General features: G+C 60.2%; 1 protein-coding gene across 1 annotated transcript; it reads right to left on the reverse strand.

Moving 5' to 3' along the window:
• Positions 1–213: 213 nt before the first annotated feature.
• SH3BP1 (SH3 domain binding protein 1) lies at positions 214–13,122 on the reverse strand. Its single transcript, XM_004418122.3, has 18 exons — positions 12,785–13,122; positions 11,581–11,623; positions 11,259–11,363; positions 9,826–9,902; positions 9,413–9,524; positions 9,250–9,326; positions 8,604–8,748; positions 8,006–8,074; positions 7,749–7,839; positions 7,149–7,294; positions 6,303–6,414; positions 5,866–5,947; positions 5,699–5,779; positions 5,070–5,186; positions 4,265–4,362; positions 3,780–3,945; positions 2,644–2,738; positions 214–793 (listed from the first exon to the last, which is right to left on the reverse strand). Exons 1-18 carry the CDS (start codon positions 12,841–12,843, stop codon positions 366–368), a joined length of 2,103 nt encoding a protein of 700 aa, XP_004418179.1. The 5' UTR covers positions 12,844–13,122; the 3' UTR covers positions 214–365.
• Between the last annotated feature and the right edge of the window lie 3,925 nt (positions 13,123–17,047).

The following is a 17,047-nucleotide window of genomic DNA, read 5'->3' on the forward strand; positions in this document are numbered from 1 at the left end:
TTCCAGTTTTGTCCAAAATAATTTATTTACCAGCCTTACAAACAAAACACGTTGGCAAGAGAAAAATAAAAGTCCTGTAGGAGCAGGCAAGCTCTCTTTCCTTCCGGCGGCTCCCCTGGGACCCTGCCAGAGAGCGGGGAGTCGGCTGAGGGGTCCCCCAAGCCCAGGGTGGATCCAAGAGGAAAAGGTCTGGAAGTGGAGGACTGTCCCGAGTCCTCCTCGCGGTGGGGGCCGACCCAGCGGGCACCGAGGCACTTGCAGGCAAAGGCTGGAGGTCCCCCCCTTGGGAGGGGCCAGGGCTGTGTCCTGGGAGGACAAGGCGGCGAGGGAGGGAGGCTGAGGGCTGTCGGGGAGCAGCCGCTAGCTCAGTCAGTCTCTGAGGCAAGGCTCCTGGCCCGGGGCTGAGGGGGGTTAGGTGGGGAAGTGGGGGCCCTGCCTACAGCCTCAGGGGCCCCTCCCTCCTCGGTGGCTGCCCCCAGGTCCTCCCGTGCAGGCCCGCTCAGAGAGACTGGGCTGGGGGAGGCTGGACACGGAGAGGCTGGACCTGGGGAGGCTGGACCCGGGGAGGCTGGTGAACACCGCCTCTGGCGCCGGGCAGGCTGGGGGGGCATGGGGGGCAATGGGGGTGGCACTGTGGGGGCCCGGAGGCTGCTGCCCACCAGACGGCGGGGCAGAGCCCGGGGGGTCACAGGGCTGCCGGAGCCAGGTGCCAGGGGTGGGGCCGGAGGGGAGGCGCGGGTGCTGGAGACTTGAGGGGGCGGCATGGTGGGCCTGGCCGGTGCTGGGCGCTTGGCTGTGGAGGAAGGAAAGGGGCAGTTAGGAGACCACGTGGCCTGTGGCAAATCCACCAAGCTCGATGCCGCCTCAGGACCTTTGTATGTGCTGTTCCTTCTGCTGGGAACATTCTTTCCACGGCCAGCTCCTCATCACTCAGGCCTCTCTTCCTGTCCCTTCACCCCCTCAGCTGAGGTGCAGCCCTTCCCCAACCCTGCCCCGAGTACTGTCCTATTTTCCTGTTGTATCTGCTTCATAGACTTGTTGCCCTCTGAAATGATCTTGTCAGTTTTTAGTGGTACTGCTTGTCTCCTGGACCAGAATGTAAACTAAGTGAGGGCAGGGGGCTAGCATGCTGCTGGGCACGGAGTGTGTGTTCAGTACGTATTTGTTTTTGCTGAGGAAGATCCGCCCTGAGCTAACATCCATGCCAATCTTCCTCTATTTTTTTTTTTTTAAAGATTTTATTTATTCATTTTTTCCCCCCAAAGCCCCAGTAGATAGTTGTATGTCATAGGTTCACATCCTTCTAGTTGCTGTACGCGGGACTCGGCCCCGGGTTGGACGGAGATGTGGTGCCTCGGGGCGCGCCCGGGATCCGAACCCGGGCCGCCAGCATCAGAGCGCGCGCACTTAACCGCTAAGCCACGGAGCCGGCCCTTTCCTCTATTTTTTATGTGGGATGCCACCATAGCATGGCTGATAAGTGGAGTAGGTCCGCACCCGGGAACCAAACCCACGAACCTGGGCCGCAGAAGCGGAGCGCGCTGAACTTTAACTACTCGGCCACGGGGCTGGGCCCACATATTTGTTGAATAAAGAAATGCTGCATTTTTCCCCGAGACTTGGGTCCTGCTCACCTCCTCTCAGAAGCCCACCAGAACTACCCTACCCCAGCTCTCAGAGACCCCACTGCACAGTTCCAACCTGGTCAAGCAGCCGAGCGGCTGGGTGGGGCCGGGGTCTGGACTCCCACCCTAGCTCTGCCTCTACCCTCTGGGGGATTTGGGCAAACCACTTGCCCCCTGGGGCCTCAGTTTCCTCATCAGTCAGATGGGATGAAAGCCTGCATCTCGCAGGGCTGACGAGAGGACCAGCTCAGGTGAGGCTGTGACAGTCCTTCGACTTGTGCTCCAGTGAGCAAACATCCCACTTGCCCCCCGTCCAGGAAAGGCGGCTAGAAGCCCCCTCCTGCAAGGAGGTCCCTGTGTGACCTGCCAACTCCTGCTGGTCCAGAGGCTCCTGCAGCCGCTCCATCTACTCCCGGCTCTACAAGGACACCCAGGTGGAAAACTCTAGAGCCTCCTGGGCTGGGCGGGGCCTCCCAGGTGTCCTGGTCACCCTGGCAGACTCCTCACCTGCATCCTCGGCTGTCTCACCTGCCTGGCTTTAGGCCAACTCCACAGGTGAGGGCACCAAAGGGCGTAGAAGGAGGCCCCAGGTTTCTCCCACCACCACCTCCCTTTCACTGCCCTTGGAAGACCCCCCCCGCCCCCCGCCCTCTTCACTCTGTGGTCTCTGGGCTTCTTGAGGGACTGGACTCCATGGCCCCCAACGCTCACGATCGCTGACCTTCATCGGACATTTACTGTGTGCTGGCTACACGCCAGGCAGCACCTTTAATTCTCCAAACAGCCCCACAAGGCAGGTGCAGTGACTTCCGTTACAGAGAGGAGGCGGCTGGGGTGCAGACAGGTGGAGTCCTGCCAGGGTCCCAGAGCTGCAATCTGAACCGAGGGTCAGGCAGCAAACTTGGGCCTTAGCCACCTGGATTCCTGGCCTCCCCGGTTGCCTGGAAACAGGGGACGGTCTGCCCAGCCCTCCCCCTGCCCACCCTCTGTCCCCCTTCTCCTCCCGTGGCCAACTCACTCCTCCGAGCCATGTCCTCTGCTGGGGCGGCTGCCTCCGGGGGCGTCCTACTGACCTTGGGGGAGGCTGGTCTGGGGGGCGCCTCAGACTCTGTCCTGCGAGGGAAAGAGAGGATCAGGGTCGGGCTTGGCCATCTCCCAGAAGCCCCCTGGAATCCTGCGGAGACTCCCAGCCCACGGGCCGAGTCTGGGTCCTCCAGGACTTGTTCCCCACCACCTGCGGCTGGGCCTGGGATCTGTCGCCAGGCTGGGCCCCCCGAGAAGATGCTTCTGGCACTGGCCAGGGTTTGCATCCGCTGAGCCCCTGGCTGCTGTGTGACGCTGCAACAGCGTCCATGGTCCCCTGTGGGGCCAGGATGAGGGTAGAAAGCAGGGCCTCCCTCCGCCTTGGCTCCCAGACTCCATGTGGTCTTTATGGGATGTTCCGGCCACTAGAAGCCAGAGAGCGGGTAAGAAGCAGAAAGGGAGGCCATGGCTCGTTCCTGGCGTCCTCCAGGTCTCTGCTCAGTTGGCTCCTCCTCAGGGAGGCCTTCCCTGACCCCACGGCTAAAGCAGGTCCCTACTTGATCCCCTGACGCCGCCCTATTCTCCTTTACAGTGCACATCACCGCCTGACATTCTACTGCGCGCTTAGCGGTGTCCTTGCTGATTCTCACTCCCTGCCCCCTGGAATGCCAGCTCTGAGGGCAGCGTTTGTCTGTCTTGCTCATCTGAGGACATTCATGGTTCGGGCCCCAGTCGTCTGTGATAAACTAGACAATACCTGCTGGGTGGAGAGGCAACACAGTGCCACGCAGCCCTTCTGGACTTAAAGGACCAAGAGAAGAGTCACAGGTATTTACAAATTCCAGAATGATCAGCTGCCTTGTTTCCCAAATCCCCAGGGCCTGAAACAATGTCTGGCACACAGTAGGTGCTCAGGAAACAGCCATACAATGAATGAGGGAACACAGCGAGGCTGAGAGGGACACCGCCTCTGAGTCTCCACCCCACCCCCTCCCAACTGGGAAACCTGGTATTTGGGATGAAAACACAATAATTACACATCCTAAAATGCTGCTGGACGCCTGAGAGATGGCGCCTCAGGCTGGGCATCTTGGGGCCAGGATGGGGCCATTCATGTCCGTCAGTCCTCACCTTTCCTTGGTAGCCACTGAGGTCGGGGTAGGGGCCGGAGCTGGAGCTGGGGCGGTGGCCGGGGCGGGCATGGCAACTGCTGGAAGCTCTTCAGAGGCCGGCTTGTTGCTGACCTTGTCCTGGGGGGCGGGGGCTGAGAACAGGCCTGACACGTTGAAGTTGATGTCTGCAGACAGAAGGGAGCCAGTCTTAACTCTCAGAGCCTCTGCCAGCCTCCCCGCCTCAGCCAGCATCAGGACCGCTGTCCCTCTCCCCTGACAGCATCAGGACCATGTTTCGCCTTCCTGCTCCCACGTGAGGCTCACAAGAATCCCACGAGGCAGGCAGGCTCATCCCCATTTTACAGATGAGAAACTGAGGCTCAGAGTGGAGAAGACCTCGTGGGGAGTTTGTGGGGCTGCCAGGGACTGAGGCTGAGTCTGGAGGGCACCAAGCTGGGCAGATGAGGGCACAAAGGGACACATTCACAAAGGTAGGGGCTTCACCTCCAGGGAAGAGTGTGTCTGTGTTCTGTATCAGAGCCTCAACCACGCCCACCACCTGGATGGACGACACTGAGGCTGCATCCAGCTGGGCCTGGTCCCTGCGACAGAAAGGGAGCCAAAGTGGGTCATCAATAAGCAAAGTCTTAGTGACCCAACTCTGCCTGGCCCTGTGCTGGGCACTGGGGACATAAGGACCAATCACATTGGGCCCCTGTTCTTACAAGCTCACAGATCACCAGTGGATGGCAAATGTGTCACTCACACGCCCAATTCTCCCCTTCCTTCGCCCATGACAGACACTCGTCAGTCACGGCTCCCTTTCCTCACGGTTCTTGGATCTAGGACCCCCACCAACTGATTACACTTAGCAAATGAATGCCATCCTTTTGCCATCCATGGCCAGGTGAATAATAAGACCCCTCACATATCACAGCACTTTACAGTTTATAAAACGTTTCTCCATCCATTATCTCATCTAATTCCCAAAGTGAAAATCCTCGAAGTTTATTTTTCTCCAGTTTACAGATGAGGAAATGGAGGTCCAGGGAGTGACTTCTGAGTCCATCTCTGGAAGGTGGAGGGGTGGGGCTGGGCTCCCAGCGCCCCCAGCACCCCATCATCCAGAACGCCTCTCTCCAAGGCCCTGCGGGGTCCATGATCTCTTCCGGCTGCTCCTCACAGCAGCCTTGAGAATAGGAGCTGCTCAACCCACTCTAAGGATGGGGAAACTGAGGCCCAGGCGAAAAGCAAGCCACACATGGTTGGGGTGGGGACCACCACCTTCCCCGGACCCGCGGCCCCTCACCCTTCCTTTGCAGGGGGCCACAGCAGGTTGGGCCCCAGGACGATGGCGATGTTGCTGGGGGTCATCTTGTTCACCTCCTGCTCCTCGGCCAGCCGTGCCAGGAACTTCATCAGGTACCTGGGGAGGCAGGAGGTGGGTTGGACCAGGGGCAGGGCATTTCGGCCATGAACACTCATCAACACCCTGAGACCCGAGAATTTCCCAGCCTGGAGTTTCCGACCAGTGGCAGAGACACCACACGAGATGGTTTAAAAAATTTTAACAAATCAGCTGACCTACGAGCACCACCTATGTGTCAGGCACTGAGCTAAGTCTCCCAGCCACCCTGGGGGCAGGGACTGTAATGCTCCGTGTTTCCAGAGGAGGGCGCTGAGGCACAGAGAGGCCAGCCGCCTGCCCAGGACCACCCAGTGGTAGAGCTGGGGCTTGAAGCCTGGTGGTGTGGCTTCAAAGGTTCAAGGTATGTGTTTAGTTCAATGTCTAGTATTAGAAAATATGACTGGTACATCAAAGCTATGTTTTCAGCAATATTGCTTAGGATGAGGAGGCAGGACTCAGACCTGGGGCCCTGGAGTCCCAGCTGGGCCCTGGCTTTGCGGGGACGTCTGGGGGGTGGGCTCGGGGCTCACCTGAGGTTGTTGAGGTTCTCATGAGGCAGGCGGCTGCACACCTCTTGGAGGGCCTCCTGCCGGGCCCCCGGCTCCTTCAGGCTGGGGAGGGAGAGACCTGGTGAGCCAGCTCAGGGCCACACCTCTGCGGCCTTGTCCTCCCCAGCAACCCCCTCCCCAGTCCTCACCTGGCTGCCCTCATCCAATCATCATAGAGATCAAAGGTCATCAGGGGCTCCGGCAGCTCCCGCAGATAGGACTTGAGGGCACCTGAAGTGGCGGTGGGGGCTCAGACATAGCCCCCAAGCCCCAACCTCCACCCCCAGTACCCAGCCCTCTCCATCTGTTAGGAACCTCTAGCCCTCGTTCACACTAACATGTCCAGGTCTGATCATTTCTTTGGGCCATGGGCCCTTTTGAGAAAATGATGAAGGCTTGTGATCTTGTCTCCAGAAAAACGTACATGCATTTCAGGGGGTTCATCATGGACCCTACGTCAAGGACCCCATGTCTCCTCAGCAGATTATCAGGCCTTAAGCCAAACTATCATGGGATCATTCCAGGCAGCTGTGGGGAAGGGATGTGGGGAGAAGGCCCCCCACCCAGGGCTCCCTGGAGGAGGCACCTGCCACGGCGTGGGGGTCGGAGCAGAACTCCTGCAGGCTGCGGGGGTCTGAGGCCATCGTCTGCTTGAGGCGCTTCAGCACCGAGGCCCCGGCGGCCAGACGGAAGAGGCCCTGGGGTGCGAGAGGGAGCAAGTAGGGTCACGGAGGGTGGGCAGGGTGCCCTGACTGGGAGGCCCTGGTTCACTCATGGCCTGGGATAGGCGGCTGGCCCTCGCTGCCCCTCAGCATCCCCACTGGTCTGGTGGGCAGAGTGGACACCACAGTGTCCGTGGATCCTCTCAACTCTCAAGTTCTAGAATTCTGAGCAACGTGGGAAGTCTGGGAGGAGCTGGGGAAAGTCGTGGGGAGACAGGCGTCTGGTTAGGAGTGGAAGGGAGACAGGAGGCCGAGGAGGACTGTGCAGACACCTAAGTCTGTCTTTGAGTCTGCTCCACCCGCTAGGGGTCTGTCCTCAGGGAAGGAGCTGGTGTACTAGCAACACGGAGATGCAAAGGACGGATGCGGGCAGCCGGGATTGCACCGGAGTCCTGGCTTCACTGCCACCTTCTCATGTGCCGCTGGGACATCTCCTCCTTATAAAATGAAGCCAGTGAGGGCTCCTTCCATGGGTTATTGGCATAATTAAATGGAGCAAGGAATGCAGAGGGCTTGCAGCACAGTGCCTGGCCCACGGGAGCATCAGTAAGTGGGAGGTGGTGTCAGTTCAGCAGCAGGAGGCCGTGCCTTCTCCCGGGACCCGTGCTCTAACGGTGGAGTTACAGGAGCCAGTGGAGGGTGCACGTGGGAGGTCTGGGACAGAGTGAGGGCCCCGAAGCTCCTTCCCCACCTGCCCCAGTACGTCCCACCTCTTCCTTCATGCCCTCAGAAAGCAGCATCGTGACGCAGGCCTCGATGGGCAGGGCGATGTCCCGGCCCAGCTCTTGCAGGTGGGTTCCCAGCGACACCCCATACACCCTGGAGGAGGGGGCGGCCGTCATCGAGGGGGAGGGGTCTGCAGGGATGAGACAGATCAGCGGCCCAGGGTCCTCCCACCCCTGGACAGCCAGGTCAGGGTAGACAGGGGCACCCCCAGACGTCCTCAAGGGGCTACTGCTTTGGCCAACTTTGGTACCACTTCCCACCCGACCATCCATGCCACACATCTTGATATCATCCAACATCTCTCTCGAATCCACCCACCTCCGCTGCCTCCACCCCAGTCCAGGCCACCGTCCCCTCCCTTCTGCCTCCTAACAGGTCTCCTGGCTCCAGTCCTGCCCCCTTCGCTCCATCCTCCATGCAGCAGCCAGAGCAATCTCTCCGTTACACATCTAACGGAGCCCTCCCTTGCTCAGAACTCGTCCATGGCTCCCTATCGCCCCTCAGGATGGAGTGCAAGCTTCTTAACACGCCCTGAGCGGGGCAGGGGGCGGGGGTACGGGGTCGGGGCCCACCTGTGTCCCTACCTGTTTGGCTGTGGTTCTCCCTCAGCTCTGCCAGGGCCGTGTCCAGCGAGCTCAGAGACTTGCGATGGTAGTCAGCCTGAATCTCCATGAGCTGTGGGGACAACGGGCATCCCCGGGGAAGTGGGTGAATCTGAGCATCCCCCAGGGTCCACAAGAGCAGATCCCTCCCCTCCACCATCTCGCAGGGGGTCTCAGTGGCCCCCAACTCTGGCGTCCACCCCTGAGCTCCGGTGGCTAGAGCCTGGTCTTGGACTCACGTGGATGAAGTAGTTGGCATATGTGTCCTCCTTGGTGGCAAAGTGGTACAGGTCAGCCAAGTACTCGTCCTTGGGGACAGAGAGGGGACAGCTTACACCAGTGAGGCGGGGACCCAGTGGGGAAGCTTGGAGGGTCCCACCCAGCTCTCCTCTCTCTGCCAAGGTTTGTTCTTGGGGCCAGCCCACAGGAACCCCTTCAAATTCTTGAGGGTCTTTTACAGCTTCTAGTTGTGACCTCTGTGTCCCCATATCCTTAGCACAGTGCCTTGTGTTACTCATCATTCATTCATTCATTCACCCGTCATTCATTCGTTCACTCACGCAGCAAACACACTGAGATTCTGGGGAACAGACCAAGTCTGTCTCCCAGGTGTTATGCGTATGGTGTAGACAGATGAGGCGACAAGGCAATGGCTAAGTACACAGTCCATGGAGCCTGACTGTCTGGATTCAAACCCCGGCTCTGCTGCTTCCCAGCTGTGTGGACTTGGGCAAGTCACGTCACCTCTCTGAGTTGCGGTTTCCTCATCTGAGAAATGGGGAGAGTACCCACCCCTGCCACCCCAACACATTTGGGGAACCTCAAGCGCCCCCTCACCTTGCACTGCTCCACCCTCCTCTTTAGCTCCTCCTCCTCCTCCTTCAGCGTCTCCACCTTGTTGGCTGCGGTGGTGTGGCTGTAATTGCCTGGGTTGCCGGCCAGGCCCTGACTGCTGCCTGAGTTCTTGGCTGCTTGACTGAGCCTGGGGATGATCCCAAAGTGGGGTGGTCACTGTCCCCACTGCATGCCCAGAGCCAAGTGTCCCCTCCATATGCCTGACCACATGGGATTCCAGGATTTTAGACGTAAATCCCAGCTCCACTGGCCCTGGGCCTCTGCCTGGCCTGGGTCATGAGAGCTCTAGGGCACCCCCTGGTGGTGGGTTTGGTGATCACAGCCACCCAGCTCCAGAGTGGAAGGTGAGGGCCCTCCTGCCTCCAGGGATCTTGGAGGATTGTTTATGGCTATCCTGGGCTTTGGGGTCACCCCCAGTTGGCACAAGCACGTGCACACACACGTGCACAGGGGCACACTCACATGCACCCTCACCACGTGTTCCTAAGGACCAGACGTGTGCATAAGTACACACATTACCCAGCGGGCCCTGCAGTGTCCTCCTAGTGTGGGAAGGGCCTGGAAGCTCTGTGGCCACCTCCGTAGGCTGACCTAGGCATGGACCCCACCCAGAGGCTGTGGCTCTCACCTGCTCTTGAGGGTGTTCCAGTCAGACACCAGCTTCTGTAGGCTTTTCTTATGCTTAAGGATGGTTGGCAGCTCCTCCTGGGGGCAGGCATGAGGAGCGGTTCAGTGGGCTGGGGGAGGCGGGAGCCAGAGGCTGGGGAAGCTGGGGGCAGGGACAGGGTCACCTCACTCAGCCTGCTGAGCGGCTGCAGGACATCCCTCTCCAGGGTCATCTCAAACTCCGCCAGGATGCGGGCCAGCTGGTTCTGAATAGCACAGCTCATCTCCAAGGCCTTCCTGTGGACACAGCACGCAGTGGGCCCGGGCTCCCACAGCCCCTCACCACCATTTGGAAAGAGGAAGGGCCTCCTCTCTTCCCCATCACCTCCTGCCCTTCCATTTCTCCTTCACCTTCACTGAGCCCAACCCCTCCCAGGCCTGGCCGCCCTCCCTGACCTGGACACTTTCCCCAGCCCAGACACTCTCCCCAGCCTGGTCATCCTTCCACCGTGGAGGCCCTCCCCGACCTGAACCCCCTCCCAGCCCAGATCCCTCCTTGGCATCTCCAGGTGAGGGCAGAGCCCATGTCTGTGCTCACCCCATGCTGGAATCGGGGTCCAGCTCCTTGAAGCTCTCGGCCATTGTAGCAGACAGAGCCATGAGAGGAAGCTTCTTCTACAAGGAGGGGTGGGGCCGGCCAGGAGGTGAGTGTATGCGCTTGCCTGCTGGGCATCCAACACCCTGCCCGAGCACACCGCAAGTCCCTGGGGGCAGAGCCCCACTGAGGCACTGGGTGGGATAGGGGAGGAGGGGACCTGGGAGGGCCACAGTCACAGGTGAGAGTGGAAGCAGGATGATGACAAGGCATGGTGGGGGTGACATCTCCCTGTGACCATGTAGAGTCCCCACCCATCTGGGATCCCCTATCCCCTCTCAGAAGCCACTTGATTAGGCAGGAAGGAATGACCATTACAGACTGGAAAACTAAGAAGAGAGGGCGTGGGGCCGGCCCTGTGGCTTAGCGGTTAAGTGTGCGCACTCCGCTACTGGCGGCCCGGGTTCAGATCCCGGGCGCGCACCGAAGCACCACTTCTCTGGCCATGCTGAGGCCGCGTCCCACATACAGCAACTAGAAGGATGTGCAGCTATGACATACAACTATCTACTGGGCCTTTGGGGGAAAAAAAAATAAATAAAGATTTAAAAAAAAAAAAGAAGAGAGGGCGTGGAGCTCGCCCCAGGTCAGACAGCTGGAGAGAGAATGGAGGAGCTAGTGGGCTATTTCACCTTGCCCCAGGGCAGATGTGGCTAACCCGGCCACTGCTGAGCTCAAACCCCCCCCAAGGGTCCCCGCTGCTCCTCGTTCCCCCCAGTGCTCTGGCCACATTGAACTGTGACTGCTTCCACAGCAAGCCCTACACATTCCCACCCAGAGTTATGGAGAGCACCAGCTCTGGTCAGAGAGAACCGGGTTCAAACCTCAGTTCTGCCACTTACTAGCTGTGTGACCTTGAGCGAGTCACTTTACCTCTCTGAGCCTCCATTTCCTCATCTGTACACAGTGCTAATAAACACAGCCTCCTCCGAGGGTTGCTGTCAGCATTAAGTCAGGTGATGCATTGACACATCTTAGTAACAGACTAGCAGTAATCAGTCCATAAATGCTGGCTGTTGGTTAATACCTGTGAGCAGCACTCAAAATCTGGCTCAAATGCCACTTCCTTCAGGAAGCCCTCACAGACTGCCTCAGTTGAGGGCCTGCTCTGCTCTGGGTGCTCATTGGACAGAGAAGTTCAGGCACTGTCAGAGGCCTGGTGTTGGCTCAAGGGATTGGCGCAAAGGGAGGAGGCGTCAAGAGGGGATGGGGGAGAGATAGGGCCTCGTGAACAGGGTACCCAGGGGCCTTAGAGCAGTCTCCACCCTCTTGGTGCCAGAGGCTCAGACCCACAGGGAGACCCCAGCCCCGACCTTGCTCTGCCATTGGACAGAGGTGTCCTGCCCAGGACCCTCCTCCCCGGGACCCCCACTCACCACTCGTTTGTCCATGTCCGCCCCGCTCTGGCCCTGCAGACAGGCCTGCAGCCGTTTCTGGACATTGTGGGCTGCTCGCTTGGCCGGCTCCAGCCGCTGCTCCACCTGGGAGGGGGGCCCGGGGGGTTACTGTTCCCCACCCTCCCCGCCCTGTTCTCCCCCAGAGCAGGAACCACCTTTCTCTTCCCTCCTCCTGGGGACCCCATGTCCAACAGCTTGGGGAATGACTCAACCGGGGCCCCCAACAGGCGTCCCCGCCCGGCCCTCCGCTGACAGCCTGCACGGGCCTGCCCTGCCACCCGCCACCGGCCCAGGCACGTACCTGCTGCAGGTCCTCACCCAGGAACTCGGCAGTCTCCGGGGTGCTGTGGGGGGAGACAGCGTCTGCTGAGCCGGCCCAGGTTAGGAAACCCCCTGCCCCCCAACAGGGCACCTGGACCCCTGTTGCTTCCAGTGCCCCTCCCAGTTAGGGCCCGCCCTGGGTGGCCTGCCTGCCTCATCCCAGTCGGAGCACATTCCGTGGGGGCGGGAATAGGATTCATGGCTTTTTCCTCCTCCACCCAGGGCTGTGTCCTGAGAGAGGGCGGACGAAACCAAAGGAGGGGCTGGGGGAGCCACCCCAGAGCCCAGCCTCTCTCTTCTGCTGACCCTGGGGAGAGGAGGCCTAGGCTGGCCCCAAGAATGGGAAGTGTGCGAGCTCAGACTCCTGGGCTGTCAGTCACACAGGACTCTGGACTGGGGGTGGGCAGGCCCTGGGATCCTTCCCCGGGGACACATGGGGACGCTGAGGCCCAGAGCAAGGTGGCCTGACTGCCCAGGCTCACACAGGCATCTGTGCCAGCATGAGCCGAGAACCAGGTCTCTGGACACCCAGTCCCCACCCCTGGGCCCAGAGAATGGGAAACTCCCAGCGCAGGGGGAAGAGGAGAGAAGACAGGCCCTCGGAGCACCCCAAACTTCCGGCCTCCACCCCACCAGCTTAGGGGCTGGGGGTGGGAGCCGGGAGACCTGGGGATGTTTCCACCTGAGGATGGGAAAAGCAGAAGCAAGACAGAGAAGCAGGCAGCGGCTAGGGCGGGAGGGAGAGGCACACAGCAGGGCAGGGGCAGGCCCCTCCTCCCCCAGGCCGTGACCCTGTTTCCTCCCCTCCCCCACAGTCTGGGGCCCTGATCACCCCTCCCCCCTCCACAGGCAACCAGAGATGGTTGACTGTCCCCATTGTACAGAGGGGACAAGTGAGGCCAGGGAGGATTGTCCACTCGGAGGCTCATGGAGGCAGAGAAGACCCAGCATCCTTGACCCTCCCAGCACCCTCTCCACTCAGGGGTGAGGGTGTCCCTTCTCCCAAAGCCAGCGCCTGCCCCTCTTGGGAGGTGGGGGTGGCATTCAGAGGGCAAGGAGAGAGGGCAGGACTCCGGCGGTCAGAGGGCGGCTGTCCGGCTGTCCCCAGCCTCCCCGACACTTCTACCTCCCCCAGGGTCCGGCGGGGTGAGAGCGGGGCTGGAAAGGAGGCGGCTGACACTCACCGTCCCAAGCTGCCCGTCTGGGCCAGCTGCCGCATGCGGTGCAGCTGCCTCTTCATCATCTTGGGGCCGGGCTGGGCTTGCGGGGTCACGGTGGGGGTCGAGGGCCCGGCAGCCCCCGGCCCAGCCTGCCTGCCCGCAGCGCCTCTCTCGCCCCGGATGGGTGGGCGGCGCTCGCCGCTTCCTGGGCCAGCCGCGCTCTCGCGCCGCTCTCCTCCCCCGCTCGGGCTCCGCCCCCGGCCCCCAGGTCACTCCTCTCTCCAAGTTTGTTTCCTCGCGCTCCCCTGTCTTCCGGGCCCCCACGGCCCCCGGCCGGTGCCGAGAGCGTCGGTCGGGCCGGCCGCCTGGCCGTCCGCAGGTTGTGTGCGCGGCCTCTCCTCCCGGCTCCGCCCCGCCCCGCCCGGCCCCGGTGGCGGGAAGCAGGTAAGCCGGCTCCTGCCACCGCGCGCCAAGGCCTCCCGGGTTCCTGCCCCACCCGCCGGCCTGCAAGGCCCGGGTATAAATCACCTTTGCACCCTTCTTAAAGGGGAAAGAGAGTTCCATGCTTAGGAGGCAGAGCCCAAGGACAGGCCTCTCTGACCCCTATGGCCCATCTGGGCCTGCCAAAGGATGCTGCCCCGACCCCCTCCCCAAAGGACCTCCTGGCTGCCTTGAGCTAAAGGTCACCCCTGCGCCCCTGCTGGGCGATTGGCTGAGGGCTTTGGCTTCCTGGGGCCACCCCACTGCTGTGTGCCCTTGGACAAGTCCCTGGAACTCTGGACTCGCTATCTAATGGCCTGATGGGCCAGCTGTCCTGGCCCTGCCCATCCGGAAAAGCAGACAGGATACCCCTGCCTGCTCCTCCAGCACCCATGCTCCTGCTCCCATCACCCCTTTAAGGGGGTACCCACCACCCTCCAGCCACAGCGAACCCTCCCAGGGCTGTTCCGACACCCTGCTCTCTCCCAGCCCCAACACCGACAGTTTCCTCCATCTGTAAAGCCCCTTCTCCTGGCAAACTTCCTCAGGCCCTGCCCTTCCTTCTTGTAAGGCAGTGATGTGGGTACTGCACTGACCCCCAAACTCAGCAGTTCTTGCTTTGGCCCTCCACCCAAAACAGAGTTGAGCAGACAGTAGGTGCTCCATAATTGCCAGTCAATACAAGATGAGAGCCTTTGGGAAGCAGTAGGCTCTCCTTACCCTGAACCCCTGGACCCCTGAGGCATCAGGAGCACTCGGGGCGGGATGGGGGGGCATGGGGGAGAGTCCTGCCACACCCACTGCACTTGGCTTTGTTGGAGTTTCAGTTGCTTGGGGATTACTTGAGCACCTACTGTGTGTGGATTGGCAGACTGGGCACTTCTCGAGGGCAGGACCTTGGCCTCAGACATCTCAGTGTTCCAGTGCCCAGCACTGGGCCTGGAACACAGTAGGCACTCACTGGGTGCTGACTGCCCCTTCACTCCCCAAAGGGAGAGCCAGGCAGGCCCTGGAGGGTGGGGAGGGGCGAAGGGGACCCCCAGCTGCTGCTGCTTTAGCCAGAGCCTCTCAGCTGGGAGCCCACCTGGGTGTGGAATCCTGGCCAGAAGTTGGGAGGCTCCTGGCTCCGAGGCTCAGGTGGGGACGAGGAAATTCCAGGCACTGTTCCCTCCCACCTCCCTTATCCCACTGGAAGGCCCCTGGAGGGGATTCTAGAAAGGGGGCAGGGCTTAAGAAATGCCTCCATGGAGGGAGACACCAGAGTCCGGTGTAGACCTGGCTTCTTAAAATGTGGGGCTGGAGTGTGCAATGTCTGGGTTCTAGTCTTGGCCTCTCCACCTTCCTCAATGGCCAGATCCCAGAATTTCAGTCACCCAGTGGTGACTCAGTTTCCCCTGTCTGTGCAATGGGCACAACCTACTGTGTGCAGAACTAGGAAACTGAAGACTCCCAAGCCAGCAGCTTGACACCAGGTGTCATGGTCCTGCCATCTAGGAACTTTCCAGGCTACATGGTGTCTCCACCCTGTTCCAGCCCCGCCTCCAGCCCGGACCACACTGGGCCTGGGCTTGTCCACTTCCCCAGCTGTTCTGAAGGTCCCTGAGGGCAAGGCCTGGCTTCTACCTCTGTCCCTCCTGGGCTTGCCCAGGCCTGAGCCCAAGCTGCCTGGGGAGGGGTCAGTCCACGTGGGCTGTAGCAGCAGCTGCTGTGGAAACAGCCCGAGCCACATAATCAGGCCCCAGAGCCCTGGGCCTCCACCCGGGCTGCGGGCTCCCCTCGTGAGACCCAGGAGCCTCTGCAGGAAGAGCACTGGGCTCTTCGGCCTGGATGGCACAGCTGGCCTCTTGGCCGGGGGAGGGGTATATTGTAGGGTATATTTAAGCTCAAGCACACTGGAACTTATACCCTGTGATGTTGGATCATAAAAGGTTGGAAGCCCCAAAGGTTGGGTCCTAGGCTGTTCCTTCGTAGAATGTTGTAATCAGAGACTTTTGGACTCAGAATGTGAGATCATAGTTTTAGAACTGCAGATGCAGAAGGGGGACGTCGGAGGTCACTAGCCAACCCCTTCTCCAACTGCAAGACCTTTCCATACTGCATTGCGAGGGCCCGTGGACTAGGCTGGGTCTCCTCCTGCAGAGGGCCCGGTCCTGCCTGGCCCATGCTGAATCCTCGGGGCCTAGCAATGTGCCACCGTCACGGGAGCTCAGTAAACACAGCGGACTTGAACTCCAAGTGAAGACACTGTATCAATGGCCACTTATTTCCAACCCAAAAGACAGCAAGAACAGAGCTTAAGGGCGTGGATGGAGTGCTAGCTGGGCATAGCCTCTCGCTAGCTGGGTGACCTTCGGTGAGGTGGGTCACCTCCCTGAGCCTCAGTGTCCTCCTCAGTAAAATGGAACAATAATAATAGCTTCTACCTGATAGGTTGTTGTGAGGATTCAATGAATTAATATGTAAAATGCTTAGAACAGTGCTGGCCCTGTTTCTTATTATTCAGCCTGCAAAGTCAGGAATGGAAAGACCCTTTACTCCCATTCCTGCCTCAGTTGCCCTCTGAATGTGTCCTGCTGCCAGGGGACAGTGGCACATACTGTCACATACTTGAACACATCCTCTGGTGAGGCTGGTTCCATTGTCCCCACTTTACAAGCGAGCAGAGCTCCCGGCCCAAGGTCCCTAGTTGGTTAAGGGGTAGAGGCCAAGTTAGAGAGTTAGAAAGCAGATCTGACAGGCTCCAAAGCCCCCGTGCTCTCTTGCTGAGCCAGATGGCGCAACCTGGAGACTCCAGAAATGCTGGTCCTTCCCCCGCCTTAATCTCCGTGGCTGCTTCAAGGGGCCAAGACCTCAGTTCAGATTGTCTGTGAAAACCTGTGACGGTCCAGGCAGTGTCTGCTGGTCAAGCTCGAGCAGGATGTGGGCGGGGAGGCCAGTGGCCGGGCGCTGAGGTGGTGGGAGCAGGGGTCAGCTGTGGGGCCACAAACTGAACAAAAACATCCCACTTTAGACACTTGGACAAATTGCTTATGGCCATATCCGTGCTGCCCTCCTGGTGGCGGTTTCTGCCCAGAGCAGCTGGGCATGTGGTGTGATTTCTGGGGCTCTGAAAACATCCTTGTCTCCTCCTCAAGCCAAAAGGACTTCCCAGGAACCCCTGGGGTGGGGCTGAGGCACAAGGACTCCTCCACAATCCTGATGGCCCTGAAGAGGGTGCACCCTTGACCCTGGCCCCAGAGGGCAGGAGCTGATAGGGGGCTAAGGAGAAGGGCTCGGGAGGCAGGGGGCAGTGTGCCGCCATAGTGGACAGCGCACAGGCCTGCTGGTAAGACTTGGGCCCTGATGCATGCCCTCAGGCACTTGATGAGCTCTCAGCCTCGGTTTCCCCTCTTCACAGGGCAGTTATGGGGATGAAGAGACAGGTTGCATGCAGCAGGTCTAGCACAGTCCCAGGCCCCGGGCTGGCTCCTGTGCGTTGGCCAGGAGGCCTGCAGAGACCGGGAGCAGGGGCATGGAGAACACAGCAGAGAGGCTCCCCAGGCAAGCAGTGGCCTCTCCCTTTCTTGGCTGCTGTGAACAGACAAGCATAGTGTGCTGTAGTTGCTAAAAAAAAAAAAAAAAAAAAAGAGCTGCTGCCTCCAGCTGCACAAATAGAAGTGGAAGTGTGGCTTCAAGGGCTGGGAAGTCCCACTGCTCCTGGGGTGGGACTTCCCTGTGCCCCCCGTTCCAGCCTGAGGACTCGAGGCTCCGGGTCTCCTGTGCAGCGCTCCAGAGCTCGGAATCGATACGCAGGATTTGGGGAATGAC

The sequence above is a fragment of the Ceratotherium simum genome, chromosome 25 (genome assembly GCF_057802395.1).
Source record: "Ceratotherium simum simum isolate JZ-2026a chromosome 25, ASM5780239v1, whole genome shotgun sequence".
Taxonomy (NCBI): domain Eukaryota; kingdom Metazoa; phylum Chordata; class Mammalia; order Perissodactyla; family Rhinocerotidae; genus Ceratotherium; species Ceratotherium simum.

Excerpts from the sequence above, each read along its gene's own strand:
- SH3BP1 (XM_004418122.3), bottom strand. The coding sequence starts at position 12,843 with ATGATGAAGAGGCAGCTGCACCGCATGCGGCAGCTGGCCCAGACGGGC. Across the intron at positions 8,749-9,249 it reads TGGAACACCCTCAAGAGCAG|GCTCAGTCAAGCAGCCAAGA; the intron begins GTGAGAGCCACA and ends GATCATCCCCAG. Across the intron at positions 3,946-4,264 it reads AGACACACTCTTCCCTGGAG|ACATCAACTTCAACGTGTCA; the intron begins GTGAAGCCCCTA and ends TTCTGTCTGCAG.